The sequence below is a fragment of the Macaca thibetana genome, chromosome 16 (genome assembly GCF_024542745.1).
Source record: "Macaca thibetana thibetana isolate TM-01 chromosome 16, ASM2454274v1, whole genome shotgun sequence".
Taxonomy (NCBI): Eukaryota; Metazoa; Chordata; class Mammalia; order Primates; family Cercopithecidae; genus Macaca; species Macaca thibetana.
The window spans coordinates 49346282-49365108 of NC_065593.1; the positions used below are offsets into that span (position 1 = coordinate 49346282).

Consider the following 18827-nt stretch of genomic DNA (forward strand, 5'->3'; position numbering starts at 1 on the left):
TAAATAAATAAAAGGCTGATGATAAAAACAGCAATCTCCTGTCTACTCCCAGTCCTACACCTCCCAGCCTGCACTCCTTTCATTGCTTTCTAGCTTCCAAAGATGTGTTAAAGTTTCTTATCTGCTGCTGCATTCTTTTCATCCTTGTAGGTTTATACAAAGCTTTTCTATTGCTTTACTGTCATTTAGTGAGGCTTCAAGAGACAAAATTAACATGCACAACCTGCCACTTTTAATTAGAAGCATAAAATCCAGGCTGATTTTGGACGTTAACACGGAGTGAATGGGATACATCAAAGAATGGTTGGCTGCTTGTTTTAAAGAGGTCCCACTGGTAACAGGATGGTAGTGACGATGGCGGTGAGGACAGACCGGTGAAGGGAGAACCCAGAGGCTTGTGGGGAGAAAGGGTTTTTGTGGTTAGGAAGAGACGGAGGTAGGCCCCTCAGCCAGCTCCAGCAGGACAGAGACAACAACATACAGCGCACAGGGAATTCGTGCCTCAGGGTCACAGTCCATGTCATGAGGACTGCTGGCCAGCTCATCCCAGTTCTGCTCCATGATAGGTTTCACCTGCAAGGAAACCCACCAGATTGTAAAAGCTAGGAATAACGATATACCAGAAATGGCAAATATTTGGTCACACTCCTTACTGCTGAGCCGACAGGCAGACGTAATAATCCATCATGGCACTCTTTCCTGCAGAGCCCGGGGAGCTTCATACTCTGTCAACATAGTGGCAGGCTCTGCTAGTCAATCTGCACTGGAACTCAAGATCACACCAGCTGCTATCCTGAGACTAACCAATTTACACCCCTCTCTTGCCCATAGATAAACAACAGAGCCTAAAGAACCCATTACAAATTGTCCTGGCAACTCTGTGTCCAGGGAATTGTTACAAACCAGCTGCATGGATGTGAGCTGGCAGAAAACCATGGAATAAGAAGGGGCTGTACCCTGGGACTTCGGGGTCCCTTGAGCATATGGGCATTCCCTTCCACTATGACCCTGGCCCTCAGCCCAGGCTGTCTCACCTGGTCCTTCAACAGAGGAAGAGTCCCCTTCTCCAGGGCCTCAGCCACAAGATGCTGCTCCTCAGACAGCTCTGGGGGTAAAGAAAGAGAGTGGTTGGCAAAAAGGAGAGATACATGGTGGGACAGGGCCTCAGTGGCTGATCACACCCAGAACATGCATCATCAAAAGGTTCCAGAGAGCCCCTGGGAGTGCTAGATGAGAGTTGCTCCAAACAGGCCTCTGCTGCGACTCCTGCTTCCCTCTCGGCCTGCAGGAGGTCATAGACGAGGAACCAGCCTCTCAATGCCTGGCCTGAGGGACATGAAGGGGTACCCCCCTGTGAACTGTGAAGAGCAACGTGCAGCCCCTCCTCCCAAGATGTGACTTCCCACAGGCCTCTCTGCTCACACTTCCTCCACCCCAGCCTACGGCGAGACCCTTCCTCACCTAGCAAGGCATCCAGGAAGTCCAGAATGGCCTCTGCGCGTGCTCCTACCAAGATCCCAGCAGCATTAAAAAGGCTGCTTAGGAGAGGATTGACTGGGTCCTCCATCTGCAGCTCCCCGAAAATCAGGACCTCAGATATCTAGGGCCAGGAGTTGTGGGAGATGAGCACCAGTCTCACCAGAGCAGACCATCCTCACTGTGCCAACTGCCCTCCCCTCTGGCTCCTCTCTCTCTCTGCCCCAGTGCTTTCTTAGGGGCTCTTACTTTTTGCTCTAGATCCTGCCAAAGCTCCTCCCTGCCGAGGCACTTAGTGAGGAAGTTTAGCACATCTTTCCTCTTGTCCTCTGTTAGTTCCTGGAGGACACTTTCCATGTTCTCCAACTTCTCCTTCATGTTTCTGGAATCCTCCGAACCCAAAGACTTTCCTGTAGAGGCAGCAGTTGAGAACCTGGGCCACCCAGCCCAAAAGGCTTTATTTCTGAGGCTCTGTTATTTGTCTGCCTGGCTTCTGGAGACCACCTCTTTGTATCTTCCCTTCTTCCAATCTTTCCGTGTTAAAATTAAGCATCCTCCTTCCGAGATACCTACCATCATTGCCTCCCACTGACCCCACTTCCATCTTCCATCTCCCCAGCTCACCCCCAGTCTAGTCCCAATCCCAAATTCTTCTCCACCTCCCGGAAAAAACAAAAACTTGGTTATTTGGTCCTTGCCATTCCAAGTGCAGTCCTCAGGCCACACTGGAAGTAATTAGGATTTGGAGAAAGTTGAAGCAGTGGTTCTCAACCTTGACTGCATGAGAATCACCCGAGGAGTTACTCCGAATCCTGAGGTCCAGGCCATACCCCCACAATTAAGTCAGAGTTTCTGGAGATGGGACTCAGTCGCCACTAGTTTTAAAGTTCCCCCGTGTGATTTCAGGGTATAACCAATGAGAACCACTGCGTTTAGAGGAGACAGACTCAGCCTCCAGACTAAAGTTGAAACCTGCTAGGCAGTGCCCCTCCTTCATACCTACTCCGCTGACCCCACCTGAGCAGCAGTCTTGAGCCACTCAGGGTGGGTTGGTGCAGCCACCCTGAACACACTTGGCTATCACCCTTACCTAAACAGGATGAAGCACCATCCTTCTCTGCAGAGAGAGGAAGAGTTATTTCAGAATCTTTAGATCACCTCCAGTCCCCTGCAGACTTCTCTTCCCAGTGATAGAAGTTTTCACGCTTGCAATCTGAGCCCTCACGGGTGACGGCTGGTACCAGGGAGCCTGCATCCTCATCAGTGTGTGTCAATGGGAAAGCACTGTATTTGCAGACCCCTCCCATATCCTCAAAAACAGGCAGTCATAGGACCGTGCCTAGATGACTGAGGAAGAAGCCAAGGCCCAGAAAGGGGGCAGCATACACTCAGTCGCTCTGCAAATTTGGGTCAGACTTCTCTATCCCTTTCCAACCTCTCTTAGGCAGTACAACCCTGCTGGCATCAAGGGGAAAACCTAGAAATTCCAGAGGAAGCCACACAATTCAGAATCACAGGGACCTTCTAGTCTCACTCCTTTATTTCAAAGTCAGGAAAGGGCAGGCACGGTGGCTCACGCATGTAATCCCAGCACTTTGGGAGGCCGCAGTGGGTGGATCACTTGAGGTCAGGAGTTTGAGATCAGCCTGGCCAACATATAGTGAAACACTGTCTTTACTAAAAATAAAAATAAAATTTAAAAAAAACTTAGCTGGGCATGGTGGTGGGCACCTGTAATCCCAGCTACTTGGGAGGCTGAGGCAGGAGAATTGCTTGAACCCAGGAGGTAGAGGTTGCAGTGAGCCGAGATCACACCACTGCACTCTAGCCTGGGTGACAGAGCAAGACTCTGTCTCAAAAAATTAAATTAAACTAAAATAAAGTCAGGAAAACTGTGACTTGAGAGGCTGTAGAGCTAGTGAGTGGCAGGGTGGGACTAGACCCTGAGACTGCCTGACTCCAGTCCAGGACCCTTTTCACAGCCAGTGCTGTCATGCTGGAACTGGCCAAGTCATTTAATTGTGCTTCCTAGGCCAAAAAGCCTTCAGGGAGGGCTGTAAGCTCAGGATCCAGCTGACTGCCAGCACAAAGTTGTCCTAGGAGCAGCCTGGAAACCCTAGTCCAACGTACAATCCAGACTCTTCTCCAACAGGCTAATTTTTCTCCTGCGTTTGCCATGGTTCCCACCTGTGGGTGCATCCTACCACATCCTTGGACCTAACCACTCTATAATTTCATTTTTAAAAATAGTGTTCTTGCCCATTCTGAAATGATGAACAGGAAACCCAGCAGCTCACTCACCTTCTGGAAAGGATTTTGTTTTGTCCCTCAAACAAATATCGAAACAAGCACCAAAAAGGGAGGGAAAAAACAAGTTATTGGAGAGACCAGTTCTCACTCTGTAAGTTCCCTTTCTCCAGTCCCTCTCAATCCCCACACCAGCCTCCAATAAAAAAAAAAAAAAAAGACAACTGTTCTTTTTTTTTTTTTTTTTTTTTTTTTTGAGATAGAGTTTTGCTCTTGTTGCCTAGGCTGAAGTGCAATGGTGAGATCACGGCTCACTGCAACCTCTGCCGTCCAGGTTCAAGCAATTCTCCTGCCTCAGCCTCCCAAGTAGCTGGGATTACAGGCACACGCCACCACACCTGGCTAATATTTATATATTTCATAGAGACAGGGTTTCACCACTTTGGCCAGGTTGGTCTCAAACTCCTGACCTCAGGTGATCCGCCCACCTTGGCCTCCCAAAGTGCTGGGATTACAGGCGTGAGCCACCACACCCAGCCAAAAAAGACAATTATTCTCTTTAGAGACTGGGAGAGGAGTTAACGACTCTTATGTCATGTTCAGGCAAACCCTGAGTCAGCGGGTCCAGGTCCCCAGGCCACAGCATGGAGCCTCAGTCCTTCCTAGTGCTGAATCCACCCTTCTCCCTGGACCCCTCCACAACCTCCAAGCTCACCAGCCACCCACCCTAGGCTGACAGAGTCTGGTTGAATCCCACCCCCCACCTCACTGGTGTGTTTAGGTTTCCCCATCCTGTTCCCCATCAGCCTTTGCTTATTCATCGTCTCCTTTGTTGGGGAAGACAAGCTGCTTTACTCGATAGCTCAGGACCCGATTTGGGAGGATGGTCACTTCCCTTTGGCCCTAGGAAAAAGGAGCTCACATTGACAGATCCCCAGGTGCATTATCTTGCCTGATTTCCCAAACAATCCTGTGAGGCAGTCATTTGTATCCCCATTTTATAGACGAGAAAACTGAGGCTCTGAGGGGTCAGCAGGTGAGTCCATCTCACAGCTAAAAACAGTGGCAGAGCTGAAATTTGAACCCAGGTCTGATGCCAAAACTCATCCTGTTGCCACTGTTCATTCAACAAATGTTTACTGAGGAGTTGCTTTGTTCTAGGCACCATGGCTCCTGTCCTCCTGCCTCCTAGAAAGGAGACAGACAAACAAGCAAAAATACACTTGTGTAATGATGAACCATGGGAAATGTACAACGAAAATGAAGGCTGGGCGCAGGGCTCACACCTGTAATCCCAGCACTTTGGGAGGCCGAGGTGGGTGGATTGCTTGAGCCCAGGAGTTTGAGACAGCCTGGACAACATAGCAAGACCTCATGTCTATTTAAAAAAAAAAAAGAAAGAAAGAAAATGAAAATGAAAAGAGGGCATCGCTAGAGAGTAACAAGGGAGGGACTGGGCAATGCCACCCACCCTTTCTTGGGGCAATGTGGCCAAGAGCAGCAGGGCTGCTAGGAGAGGAGTGAAGGAAGAGTCTAGGGCTGGCATTGCCTTGACCTGCAGTGCGTGGGTCAACGCTGACCGTCACAGTTCCTGCCTCCCAGGATCCTAACCTTGTGTTCATAGCTGAGATGACTCTGAAAAATCTCGTTTCCAAATTTATATTGCCGGTCGCTTTTCAGGGTTTCTTTCTTTACCATCTCCAGAGTTTCTGTCACCAGATACAGGTTTTCTCTCCTATTAATTGATCGGAATGAAAAGGGTAGTTCCCTCTTCAGCTTCCTGGAGACAGTAGAGAGAGATCAGAGTTGAGGATCTCAGGGTCTTACCTCCCACTGACTCTTCTCCCTCTCCGTGAACCAGCTCCCATTTAAGATTAATCGCTTCTGAGACTGGAAAACCAAGGAACACAGCACTCCATCGCAGTTCACTTTACCCACCTTGGGGTGGAGGTAGGGGTGGGGTACAAAGTAGGGCGAGAGGCCGGGTATGGTGGCTCTCGCCTGTAATCCCAGCATTTTGGGAGGCTGAGGTGAGTGGATCACCAGGCACACATCTGTAATCCCAGCTACTTAGGAGGCTGAGACAGGAGAATCACTTGAACCCGGGAGGCAGAGGTTGCAATGAGCCAAGGCTGCACCGTTGCACTGCAGGCTGGGCAACAAAGAAAGACTCCATCTCAAAATAAATAAGTAAATAAATAAATACAAACAAAGTGGGGCAAGAATTCACTAGCATTTATGGAGGATTACAATGTGCCAGCTGTGAGACACACTTTTCCACTTAACCTTCACAATCCTGTGACGGTAGGCAGAATTACATCCACTTTCCACATAAAGATACTGAGGCTTAGTGACAGGTTGTGAATGGTCCAAGGCCACACAGATAGTAAGTGTAGAGCTGGGATTCGAACCCTGGTCAGTGTAAATCCAAAGGGAGTGCCCTTCCCATGACACTGAGATAGGCATCTGTGAAGCCCAAGACACCCTCTTCTCTGACGAGGGCCTCCAGTTCCTTGCACCAGTCCCTGGAGCCAGCTGCACCACCTGCCCTTAGGCTCATGAAGCATCTGATTCCATTCCCGCTGGAGGAAACTCATGTTATGACCTAAAATGTCTGATGGAGTTTCTATTTGCAATCAAAAGGCCCTCGAGGAAGACATGGGTCCCTGCCTCCAATGACCTTCCCCTACCTATCCAGTGCCCCCACCCCACATATAGATACCAATACCCTCACCTGACAAACAAGCATTCTATAATAGAAAACACTGAGGCCGGTTGCAGTGGCTCAAGCCTGTAATCCCAGCACTTTGGGAGGCCGAGACAGGCGGATCACGAGGTCAGGAGATCGAGACCATCCTGGCTAACACGGTGAAACCCCATCTCTACTAAAAAAATACAAAAAACTAGCCGGGTGAGGTGGTGGGCGCCTGTAGTCCCAGCTACTCGGGAGGCTGAGGCAGGAGAATGGCGTAAACCCAGGAAGCGGAGCTTGCAGTGAGCTGAGATCCGGCCACTGCACTCCAGCCTGGGCGACACAGTGAGACTCCGTCTCAAAAAAAAAAAAAAAAGAAAAGAAAAGAAAACACTGAGCTCTCTCAGAAAAATTCCGAGGGCCCTCCCTACTGTGGTAGGGAGGGCTAATTCAAAGGACCAGTAAAGTTTTATTGTAAGCCTTTGTTTTTAATTTATTAATAAAAAAAGAGGGGGCCTGGGCGGAGTGGCTCACACCTGTAATCCCAGCACTTTGGGAGGCCAAGGCAGGTGGATCACCTGAGGTCAGGAGCTCGAGACCAGCCTGGCCAACATGGTGAATGAAACCCTGTCCCTACTAAAAACACAAAAATTAGCCAGGCATGGTGGCGGACACCTGTAGTCCCAGCTCCTCGGGAGGTTGAGGCAGAAGAATCTCTTGAATCCAGGAGGCAAAGGTTGCAGTGAGCCAAAAATGGGCCATTGCACTCCAGCCTGGGCAACAAAAGTGAAACTCCATCTCAAAAAAAAAAAAAAAGAAAAGGAAAAGGAAAAAGGCACCTGCTCCCACTCCACTCAAGGAGAGCAAGGCCAGGAAAACTGCGGGGTACCTTCCCCTGAGCTACTCCTCAATCTCCAACAATCCCAGCTGAGGAAAACAACCACAGAACTATTGTTGAGGGCATGGCTAGTGATGTCCTCTTGAATTGGAAGCACCTGCCCACCAGCTACCAGCACCTCTGTGGCATTTGATTGGTGCCACCCTGCTGGGGTGGGGTGGCTGCACTCCATGCAGGAAATGTCCTCCAAGGGTTGCTTTGCTTTCATTGTGCTTCACTTCAGCTCTCTTTCACTCAGTACCTGCTATGTGCTTGGAGTCAATACAGAAAGGTTAGTAAAGTCAGTCCCTTGTCACAAGTTGCTTCCAGTCCAGTGGGAAAGACGAACATGGAAGCCACTGGCTTGCCCACAAGGCAGAGGCAAACAAGCACAAAATACTGATGTGGTCAGCTCAGTGCAGGAGAGCAGAGGAGAGCAAAGGAGAGTGCCTCTTAAACCACCAGGTTTGGAGGCGGAGGTTGCAGTGAGCCGAGATCGCACCATTGCACTCCAGCCTGGTCGACAGAGCGAGACTCCGTCTCAAAAAAAAAAAAAAAAAAAAAAACAAAAAACACCAGGTTTGTCCAAGTCAGAGGAATTAACCATCCTGGGGAACAGCAGGGATGTGAGTGAACTGGGGGCATCAGAAGGCTTCCTGGAGGCTGCTCCTGGGTAAATGAGAAGGTTTTCTGGAGGCAGAGAAGAGGAAGGCATGCTTGTGTAAAGGGCAGGCTGGAGTAATCCTGGAAGTAGAGAGTGAGAGGCTGCCCTAGAGAGCCAGTCCCCCACAAAGCTAATGAAAAGCAGGGAAAATAAAAATAAAAATAAATAAAAGAGCAGGTCCGCCACCCTTGAATCCCTTGGTGCCCGAGATGGGCTTCTTCCCCTCCTTCCCTGCTGCCCAACTCCAACCTCACCTGTTCTCAAGGGTATCCAGATACTGCTGGGATATCCAGTTCTCAGATATCTCGATTTTCTGATCGTGGGAGCCCTAGAAGCTGCCTGAAATTGTTATTTTTTGGGGCAATTTCACTATCAACTTTCCCTTTGAGTCTACATTATCCAGAATTTGAAACTCAGCCTTTTGACCTGGAAAGAGAATGGTAAAGGTCACTCTGGCGCAGACCCCCAAAAGATCTCTCTTCAAAAAACCCTCCTTGGGGCAGCCCCATCCTGGGCTCCATGCCACCACCCCCCTCCCTTCTGAGGGAGCGCTCCAGCTGCGGCTGTCCAGGAAATGCTGTTCTCACCAGAAGCTCAGTTACCTGGGGTCACAGGATCCCAGAATGGAGCCCACTCCTCCACCTTCTTACCACACGACCTTGGGTAAGTCACTTAACCTCTTTGTTTCTTCATCTACAGTAGGAGAATATTACTAATGTTTATTTCCTATATTTAGGGAAATTAAGGCCAGGCGCAGTGGCTCACGCCTGTAAACCCAGAACTTTGAGAGGCTGTGGCAGGCAGATCACTTGAGGTCAGGAGTTTGAGACTAACCTGGCTGATATGGTGAAACCCCGTCTCTACTAAAAAATACAAAAATTAGGGCCAGGCGCAGTGGCTCATGCCTGTAATCCCAGCACTTTGAGGTCAGGAGTTCAAGACCAACCTGGCCAACATGGTGAAACTCCATCTCTACCAAATTAGTCGGGGGTGGTGGCACGTGCCTGTAATTCTAGCTACTTGGGAGGCCGAGGCAGGAGAATCGCTCGAACCTGGGAGGCGGAGGCGAAGGTTGCAGTGAGCCAAGATCAAGTCACTACACTCCAGCCTGGGCGACAGCCAGACTCCATCTCAAAAAAAAAAAAAAAAAAAAAAAAAAGCAGTTATGTTGCTGTTGTTTGTATGAACCACACAAGTATAAAGTGAGGCAACCCTGGAAAGTCACCCACATGCATGGACTCTGCCCTGATTGATCAGGCACTAATAAGGGCCTTGGTTCTGAGTCAGTTGCCGCCCCAGGGTTCGTGGATGATATGTGTGCATGCTGAAGGGGCTGCGTGCCTTTGTCTCCAACCTCCCAGATGGGAACTTACAGGGGAGGAAGAGCTCCCATTGCTAGGTTTTGGAGGCAGGACTGGATTTCCAAAGACAAATCAATCCATTTTGGAACTGGTGGAAATGTGACAGAATTGGAAACAGTGCCTGAAATCACTATTTGTGTGTACACGAGACACAAATGTCTTAGGGACCATTTGCGTCTTGAGCAGTGTAAAAGAAAAGAAAAATATCAGAGAGAAAAAGAAAAAAAAAAACGATGTGCACAAAGAGTACTATATGAAGAAGGGGAAAAAGAGTAACTTCTGGTAGAGAAACCTGACAAATATTACCTCAGCCAGGTGATCAAGGTCAACATCAACAGTGATAGGTCATGTTGATAGTACATACCCCTGATGTGATGTAATAGGAATGGTACTTTACCTCTGTGGTCTTCCTCCCTGAGACCCAGAACCCAGTCTAACCATGAAAAAAACATCAAATTCCAACAGAGGGACATTCTACACTATCCCTGACCAGTACTGCTCAAAACTGCCAAGATTATCCCAAACAGGCAAAGTCTGAGAAACTGTCACAGCCAAGAGGAGCCTAAGGAGACATGACAACTAAATGTAATGTGGGATCCTGGATGGGATTCTGCAATAGAAAAAGGACACTAGGTCAAAACTAAGATAACATGGGCTGGGTGCGGTGGCTCATGCCTATAATCCCAGCACTTTGGGAGGCCAAGGCGGGCGGATCACCTGAGGTCAGGAGTTCAAGACCAGCCTGGCCACATGGCGAAACGCTGTCTCTACTAAAAATACAAAAAATTAGCCGGGTGTGGTGGCGTGCACCTGTAATCCCAGCTACTCAGGAGGCTGAGGCAGAAGAACCACTTGAACCTAGAGGCAGAGGTTGCAGTGAGCCGAGATTGCGCCACTGCACTGCAGCCTAGGCAACAGAGCGACACTCCATCTCAAAAAAAAAAAAAAAAAAAAAAGTTAATATGAATAAAGTATGGACTTTAACAACAAACAAAAAATCCTATGGACTTTAGTAACAAACAAAAAATTCTATGCACACTTTTTTTTCTTTTTGAGACGGAGTCTCTTGCTTTGTCGCCAGGCTGGAGTGCAGTGGCATAATCATGGCTCACTGCAACCTCCGCCTCCCAGGTTCAAGCAATTCTCCTGCCTCAGCCTCCCGAGTAGCTGGAATTACAGGCATGCGACACCACACCCAGCTAATTTTTGTATTTTTAGTAAAGACAGCGTTTTGCCATGTTGGCCAGGCTGGTCTCAAACTCCTGACATCAAGTGATCTGCCCACCTCGACCTCCCAAAGTGCTGGGATTACAGGCATGTGCCATTGTGCCCAGCTAATTTTTGTATTTTTAGTAGAGACAGGGTTTCGCCATGTTGGCCAGGCTGGACTTGAACTCCTGACCTCAAGTGATCCACCTGCCTCGGTCTCCAACAGTGCTGGAATTACAGGCGTGAGCCACGTGCCCAGCCCTATGCACACTTTAACTGCACCATCAGCATTACATAGTTACAAAATAACCCATTTAAATAGGGAGCAGACCAAGCTAAAAAATCAATTCAAATTACCAATTCCCATTATTTTAAGGATTTTCTTTTTTAAGTTTGGTTTCACCTCTGCCTCCGAATTTTGTATGCACACAGATGAGCTTTTCCTTAAAGGAAGTTGACTGACTTAGTCAATTTTTTTTTTCCAGACTTACACTTTGCCCTGTCCCTGAGGAGTAATATTATTGTGGCAAAACATCCTAGTTCTGGGTTAGAGTATTTTTCCATTTTCAGTGAATTGATCATTTGGCAAAGTGATTTTTTTTTTTTTTTTTTTTTTTTTTTTTTGAGAGCTGGCTTTTAGCAAATTGGCTCTTGGCAGTTTACTTTTCAGAGCATTGACTCAGTCTTTGAAAAATGCGAATCTGAAATTTCTCCAAAAGTCCCTTGCTTGCTCAACGAAACTCCACTTGTGGAAAGGCCCACCACCTCCAAGTAATCTGGGTACCGCTCTCGGTCACTTAAAGTACTTCCTGGCACATTGTAATACTCTAAAACTGCTCAGGGCTGTTAGAGCTCATCTCTTGGCATGAGACCTCATAAAAAGAAACAGACTGTATCAGAGAGGTCTGAGCTATGAACTCCTTGCCATTTTTCATATTATGAAATATTTTTTCACATTGTGAAATATAATGAACTCCTCACCATATTCCAGCGTGGGCTCCAAGTGAGAGTTTGACACTTAAACCCAGGGGCTTCTGAAACCCAAGTACCCCAGGAATAACTGAGATCAGAGGCAGGGGGATGGAATAATTGACTCTTCCATAAATTCCCCCAATATCTTAGGGATTTCTGCTCATCAGCAACTCCCCTTTCAGTCTTGACAGCCAGGGAACATGAAAGGATAGTAAGAATCACCACCATGACCACCAGATGATGGGAGCTAACTTTTATTAAGTGCTCCTTTTGTGGCAGACTGTGATAAATGATTCACATAATTTGTTCTAATTTGATGCTTTTTTTTTTTTTTTTTTGAGACAGAGTCTTGCTCTGTCGCCCAGGCTGGAGTGCAGTGGCATGATCTCGGTTCACTGCAACCTGAGCCTCCTGAGTTCAAGCAATTCTCCTGCCTCAGCCTCCTGAGTGGCTGGGACTACAGGCACGTGCCACCATGCCTGGCTAATTTTTTATATATATTTTTTAGTAGAAATGGGGTTTCACCGTGTTAGACAGGATGGTCTTGATCTTCTGACCTCATGATCCGCCCACCTCGGCCTCCCAAAGTGCTGGGATTACAGGAGTGAGCCACCGTGCCCGGCCCTCATTTGATTCTTACAACAGTCCTCTAGAGTTGACACATGAGGAAACTGAAACTTAGAGCAATACAACAACTTGTCCAAAGGTCACCCAGCTGATAAGAGGCAGAGCCAGGCTTTGAAACCAGGTGCTTCCAGCCCTAAAGCCTGCATCCTTTCTTAACCAGTAAGCAAACTGCCCTCACTTACTTATCCACTTCAATGATAAACACACGAGAAGAGCTCTGCTAAATTAAAAGCAGATTGTTTTACAAGGGAAAAATGGGAAAGAAAGACCATTTAGGAATGGTTTCCAATGGAAATAAATCTCCACTTCTCCCACTCTCCTCCCACCATGCAGCTCTTCCGTGCATTTCTTAAATTAAGGTGTGTGGATGTGTACAAACAAATTCCACAGTTTCGTTGATTGGTTGATTTGGTTGATAACAATGGTGAATTGAGAAAGAGAAGGAATACAAATGGTCAAGGCCTCCTGGCTGGCCACCTGTCATCTACCTTATACTGACCTTGGAGCCCAGAATCCAGTTCATCTAACCGCTTGTCCCCATCTGTGTCCAGAATGTCCATCAGGGTGAGGCCATCGTGTAGTGCCAGCATCCAAAGACAGTTCTCTTCTCCTCCACCAGATGGAAGCAGTGGAATCTATCAGCATCAATGAGGCTTCTAACAGCAATCATATCCCCTCCAGCATCCATCTCCTTAACTACAATTCTTGTGATTTCCTCAAATATGCTGAACATTGCACCTGGACTGACTCGGAAATAGAAGCCAATTTCAGTTTTTGGAAGGAGGGTATTGGTTCAAGTATTTAAATCTTCCACATTTGGCAGCCTGAGGTGTCAGGCCTCTGAGCCCAAGCTAAGCCATCATATTCCCTGTGACCTGCACATATACATCCAGACGGCCTGAAGCAACTGTGTTGTAACCAAGAGAGTTGTAGAGAAATGCCACACTACGAGACTCATTCAGGAGTCCTTTATTGCCGGCGACCGAGAGACGGCTAGCACTCAAAATTTTCTCGGCCCCGAAGAAGGGGCTAGATTTTCTTTTATCCTTTGGTGTAGAAAGGGGAGGGGGAGCCTCACTGAAGCAATCTTACAGAAGTAAAACAGGCAAAAAAAGTTTAAAAAGACAAATGGTTATGGAAAAACAAACAGTTCCAGGTGCAGGGGCTTTAAATCTATCACAAGGTGATAGACATGAGGGCTTTGGGTACCATCAACCGGACACAAATGTGGGGGCTTAGGGTACTATCAACCAGATGAATTCCTGGGAACTGCGGATATAGCTTGCCACGGTATCTTATCAGTTAACTGCATTCTTGGATGTGCTGGGAGTCAGCTTGCACAAGTTAAGTCCTTGAGGAAGGGGGGTGGGTAAGGGGCAGCAAGTGAAAGAGCCAAAATGGAGTTTGTCTGGCTCTCTCAGCTAAGGGAGAGTCAATTCAGGTTAAAACAAGGTAGGGTATCACAACTGAAGATCCACAAAAGAAGTGAAAATAGCCTTAACTGATGATACTCCACCATTGTGATTTGTTCCTGCCCCACCCTGATATGATATAGTCTCCCCTGCCCTTAAGAAGGTACTTTGTAATATTCTCCTGCCCTTAAGAAGGTACTTTGTAATATTCTCCTGCCCTTGAGAATGTACTTTGTAAGCCTATCCCAAGCCAGTAAGAACTAATGATAATCCCACCACCCTTTGCTGACTCCTTTTTCGGACTCAGAGCACCTGCACCCAGGTGAAATAAACAGCCTGGTTGCTCACACAAAGCCTGTTTGGTGGACTTTCTTCACACAGACACACATGACATGAGGTCAGGGAAGAACCAAAGGTTTCAGGACAACCACTACCTGGAATGATTTGCCTGCCTTACTTCTAGAAGGTGAGGCAGCCATGACTCAGTAAAGAGGGCTAAACATCACAGATCCCAGATTCTCCTCTGCCCCTCATGAAACCCATCTGGAGGAAAAAAGTAGCAGCTACTGTCCCAAACAGGGAAAGTGAGACCCATTTTCTACATCTCCCTCTGCAGAGTTGCCCGCTTGTTCCAAGGAGCCTGAGGGATGGAAAGGCAGGCCCACCACGCCCCAGCCAGATTAGCGCCAACGTTGACGAACAGAGGAACCAGAGACGGATGAGGGGCACGATTGCCAGACTTCACATTACTAACCTCAACTGGTCGTTTCTTCCCTTGGCTCTGATTCTTGAGCTCCCTGCCTTGCTGTATTCTGCAAGGCAGTTGGATGGGTGCCTCCCTACCAACAATTTCCCAATGAGGTGGTGGTAAGTTGGCCTCAGAAGAAGCAAAAGCTTCCTGGGATCCACTTCCCCATCCTACCTTTGGTCACCTTCCCCTACATCCCTTCTGCCTGTTCCAGGCACTTATCCACTCACTGCTTCCTTCTCTGTCTCTGCCCCCATCATGGTGGTTGACTCTCAATTCACCACCACCCTGGGAATTCCAGGTGTCTGGAAAGACAGTGCCCGGGAACCACAGGCCCATCTCAAGTGGTACCCACCTCCTCTCTGACCTCAGCTGTTCACCAGAAATGGAAGTTGTGAGAATCCCCGCTGCAGATCTCTGCACAGTTCCTGGCCTCTGAATCTCAGGAAGCTAAAATAATGAAATTGAAAGTTGTCCAGGTGTGGAACTTCCTGGACGGGTGGGTAGGGCTGGGTGCCTCACCTCCCAAGCCTTTAGATAAGCCATGTTATAACTAAGCTGGAGGCAGATAAGGTCAGAACCTCTTCTTCTTGGACCCAAGCAGTGCATAGGAGATCCTGATATGTATTCTAGGTGAGTTTGGGCCAGACAATGGTGCACACCACAGCGCCCTGGGCCATGCAATTCAGTGTGTTTGGAATAGAGAAATGGAACATGAGTAGGTATCAAGCGCCAGCAGGCAATGGCTATGTCTGTGCCAGGGACATGAGGACTGTAACCCAGCAGAACCAGCTGCCCAAATGCCATGCGATGGTCAACACTGAAGACCCGGGACAATAGCAGCTAACACCTGGAGTGAACAGGGTGGGCCTGTAAGGAGCACTCAGCCTCCCTCCCCATCCGTGCTCCTGTGTACACTCTCAAGGAGATGCTGCTCTTCCTTATCTGGATGCCACCCAGCTTCTCCACCTACCTCCTTCTCCAGGGAGAGGCCTCTGGCCTCACCCGTGTCCTCTCTCAGAGATAACCACCCTGGTGAGCCCAGCCTGTCTTCCGGCCTCTGCATGCCTCAGTTCTGAAAGAACATTTGAAGGGATGACAGAGGCCAGGCATGGTGGCTCACACCTGTAATCCCAACACTTTGGGAGGCTGAGGCAGGCAGATCACTTGAGGCCAGGAGTTCAAGACCAGCCTGGCAACATGGCGAAACTCCGTCTCTACCAAAAAAAAAAAAAAAAAAAAAAAAATTAGCCGGTTGTTGTGGCACACACCTGTAATCCCAGCTACTCAGGAGGCTAAGGCAGGAGAATCACTTGAACCTGGGAAGTGGAGGTTGCAGTGAGCTAAGATGGTGCCACTGCACTCCAGTCTAGGTGACAGAGCAAGACTTAGTCTCAAAAAAATAAATAAATAGAGATGACAGTGGTGATAGTAACAATTATAATAATAATAATATGGCTACCATATATTATTTACTATATGCCAGGCACAGTACTAATGCTCACAACAGCCCTAGGAGGCATTATCCTTACACAACAGTGGAAGAAACTGAAGCTCAGAGAAGTTGACACAGCAACATGGCTAACAAGTGGCAAAGCTGGGATTCGAACCCAGATCGTTATTGATGTTCCCCAGCACCTCACCCTGACTGTACTCTTGCAGGCTGGTGAAAGCAACCAGGGCACCCCTATTCCCAGGAATGAGAGCAGTGGCTATATTTCTCTTTCCAATAATGTGTGGGCTCTACTGGGAGAGGGCCGGTGGCTGGACTTGAGCAAATATCCCACATCCCTGACACTCACTCCAAGGGTGCTGTGATGGTAGACCAGGGCCAGAGACCCCAGGCTGCTGGGGGCAGCCCCTCCCTTCTATCTGGGACTTTGTGCCTCTCCTGAGAATAGCAGCTCATACTGCGCAGAACACACTGGAAGGTCAGTGCCCTCGTGAGATAAGGATTCCTTGCTATAGGACTCCTCTCTCCTAGCCATGGTGGCCTCAGAAAGTCCCCAGAACCTCTTCCCCTGCCACTCAGGCTTATGGTGGGAGCAGGAAGTATGAAAAGTCCCCTCCACTGAAAGGCCAGAAGGAAACACAGCACTCCCAGGGGAGAGGTGACTGGGGAAAGGCCTTTGGGAGAGAAGTGAGAAACTGGAGAAGGGCTGGGGATTTACTGGGAAGGACTGGGCACCGCTTGGGACCCTGGTTCCATGTGTAAACCATTGCCGGACTGCCCCCCTCCCTGGCCACGGCACAGGTCACCCCAGCCTGTGGGGTCAAGGCGCAAGACCAGTCGGAGAACAGCCAGGCAAAAGCACAGAGAATTTTGCTCTCTGACTACTGCTGCCGTCGCTGCCAGTTCCCTCACAGCCCCCTTGGGGGATTTCCCTGCTGAAGCCAGCAGAAAGCCCAGCAGTCCCAGCGCCCCTCCCGCCACCGTCAGAGCTGCACTGATACCCCACCAGCACCTCAGCCGGAGCTGTGCTCACACCCCTGCCCCCTCCCCTCAGCCTTCCAGGAAGCAGAGACCAGACACAGGGAAACAGGAACATGTTGCCCTTTTATTTGCGTTTCTCAGAATACTGTACAAAGGGAGTAAAAATCCTATTCACACTTTGCTTAGAAAGATTTTAAGGTGAAAGTTCCCTATGATACATGGGGTGGGAGATGCAGGGCCAGGAGGCAGAAAACAGGCCCAGTGACCTCTCCTGCTCCCTCAGGCCCCTGGAAGAGGACACAGGGACCCACGCCTTTTCAAAATTAACACTGTCCCTAGTCGAACTGGGGAGGGAGGAGGCCCCGGCCCAGGCTCAGGCTCCCGGCCTCACTTTCTTCTCTGCAGGCTGAGACAGTGCCTACAGGCCACGCCTTGCTCCTTCCTCTGTGCTGCTTGAGCAGGGATCCTACAGGACTCTCACCACCGACCCCACATGGGGTGGCCTCACAGCGCCACATGTGCCTGCCACATAAGAGGCCCTGCCCAGTGCCAGTCTGCATGAGGAAGCTAAGGGGTGAGGGCCTGCAGAGGACCACAGCATCCATTGTTTCTGTCACAGCTTCCCCGTACCCCTGCGGGAGTCAGGGCCAAGTTGGACCTGTGCTTACAGTGACTCATGGGCCTTTTCCCCACCTGTCCACCCAACAGCCAACCCAGGAGTTAAGCCCACAGCAGCCTCCCTCCCCTATTACTATCACATTCTGTGGGTAAATCAACGCTCCAAGCCTGCTTCCCTCCCTGCCCACATCCCAAAGGAGACTGGGTCTAGCTCGTGTCCCTACCCCTCCCTCCCTTACACCAGTCCTCTGCTGCTATGTGGCCCCATTCTTCTAAGTCTCGACTCATTAACCCCCTACAGCTCCCCAACCTCCACCAGGCCAGGATGGCAGCAATCCTGGCCCCTCACCTCTGGGACCAAGCCATCCACACTCCACCCCATCTCCCCCCACCTGACCCTCCCCACTCCCACCCAGGGCCCCGGGTGCGCTGCAGGGAAGCTGCCAAAAGCCTGAGACTTGGATCAGACAGCTCTCTACCCAGAAGGGCAAGGCCCCATCCCACACTTGCTTCCATACACAAAAGCACACACTGCGTGTCATCGAAAAAACCTAGGAATCACAGTGACACAATCCAGAAGCCGTACCGCCCTCCGCTCCCTCCACAGGGGTTAAAGTGCTTTGGCTGCCTGAGGGCAAACAAGTGAGCAGGGGTTTTTCCCCTGGCCTCCTGTCCCAACTGCGTGGTCCATGTTCAGCCCAGGAGCCAAGCCCATTCCATGACCACCTCCATGGAGTCTCTATTCAAAAAGCAAAAGGAAAAGATCAAAAACTTCAGAAAAAGTCAGAGCCCGGGGGGGCCTACCCCAACCCCACTACAAGCTACTCCAAGTTGGCTACTGGGGGAAGCCAGGGGGGAAACTAGGCCCAGAGGCTCAACCCCCATCTCTGGCAGTGTCCAGAGGCTTCTTCTTTCTGTCTTCAGTGTCGCAGCACATGCCTTTTACCCTACCCCTCCCCTGCCACCCTGGGCAGGGGAAGGGGCTGCACCCTCAGTACTTATTGATTCCAAAAATCCGGACTCCGTGGAGCTGGGGCAGCTTGGGGATGAGCACGCTCATCAGAGACACAGTGTTGAGGACGAAATGGATCTGGTCGTACTTAGTGTAGAAGCTGGTGAGGAAGTACCTGGGAGGGGAAGGGTGAGGAGAGAGATAAAAGACTGTTGGGAGGACCCCTTCCTCCCTCACTTCCTGTGTAGGGAAAGGCAGAATCCTGACGGCTAAGGAGTTACAGAAGAGGTCCCCAGACCAGAGTAAGAAGCAAGAGCTCTCAGGCTAAAAAGGCCCCTCCCGGCCCAGCGGGGCCCCCACCTCCCAACTTCACCCCAAGCCTGTGGGCCTATCTCACTAGCAGGAAGAAAGCTCCAATGGAGGAAAGACGGGGCCAGGGAGGCCCAAAGCCTGAGCTCAGTCTAAGACCCAGGAATATTCCAACTTCCTCTGTTCATCCCTACACCAGGAGCCACAGCAGGGTTAATAAGCATGACTG

At 49.5% G+C, this 18827-nt stretch overlaps 2 protein-coding genes across 4 annotated transcripts in view; both read right to left on the reverse strand.

Annotated features, from left to right (window-relative positions):
• Positions 1–209: 209 nt before the first annotated feature.
• Positions 210–12858, reverse strand: GSDMB (gasdermin B). Its single transcript, XM_050762813.1, is given in 11 exon segments — positions 210–573; positions 1035–1105; positions 1462–1600; positions 1726–1886; positions 2567–2593; positions 3778–3826; positions 4552–4626; positions 5335–5503; positions 8211–8382; positions 12625–12699; positions 12702–12858. Coding segments are annotated over 11 exon segments (1248 nt in total). The 3' UTR covers positions 210–420.
• Positions 12859–16823: 3965 nt separating this feature from the next.
• Positions 16824–18827, reverse strand: part of ORMDL3 (ORMDL sphingolipid biosynthesis regulator 3) — a 47085-nt gene continuing 45081 nt past the window's right edge. For all 3 annotated transcript variants that reach the window (XM_050762960.1, XM_050762958.1, XM_050762959.1), the window contains one exon: positions 16824–18464. In XM_050762960.1, the coding sequence (XP_050618917.1) occupies positions 18329–18464 (136 nt within the window). In that variant the 3' untranslated portion in view covers positions 16824–18328. The remainder of the gene's footprint in view (positions 18465–18827) is intronic.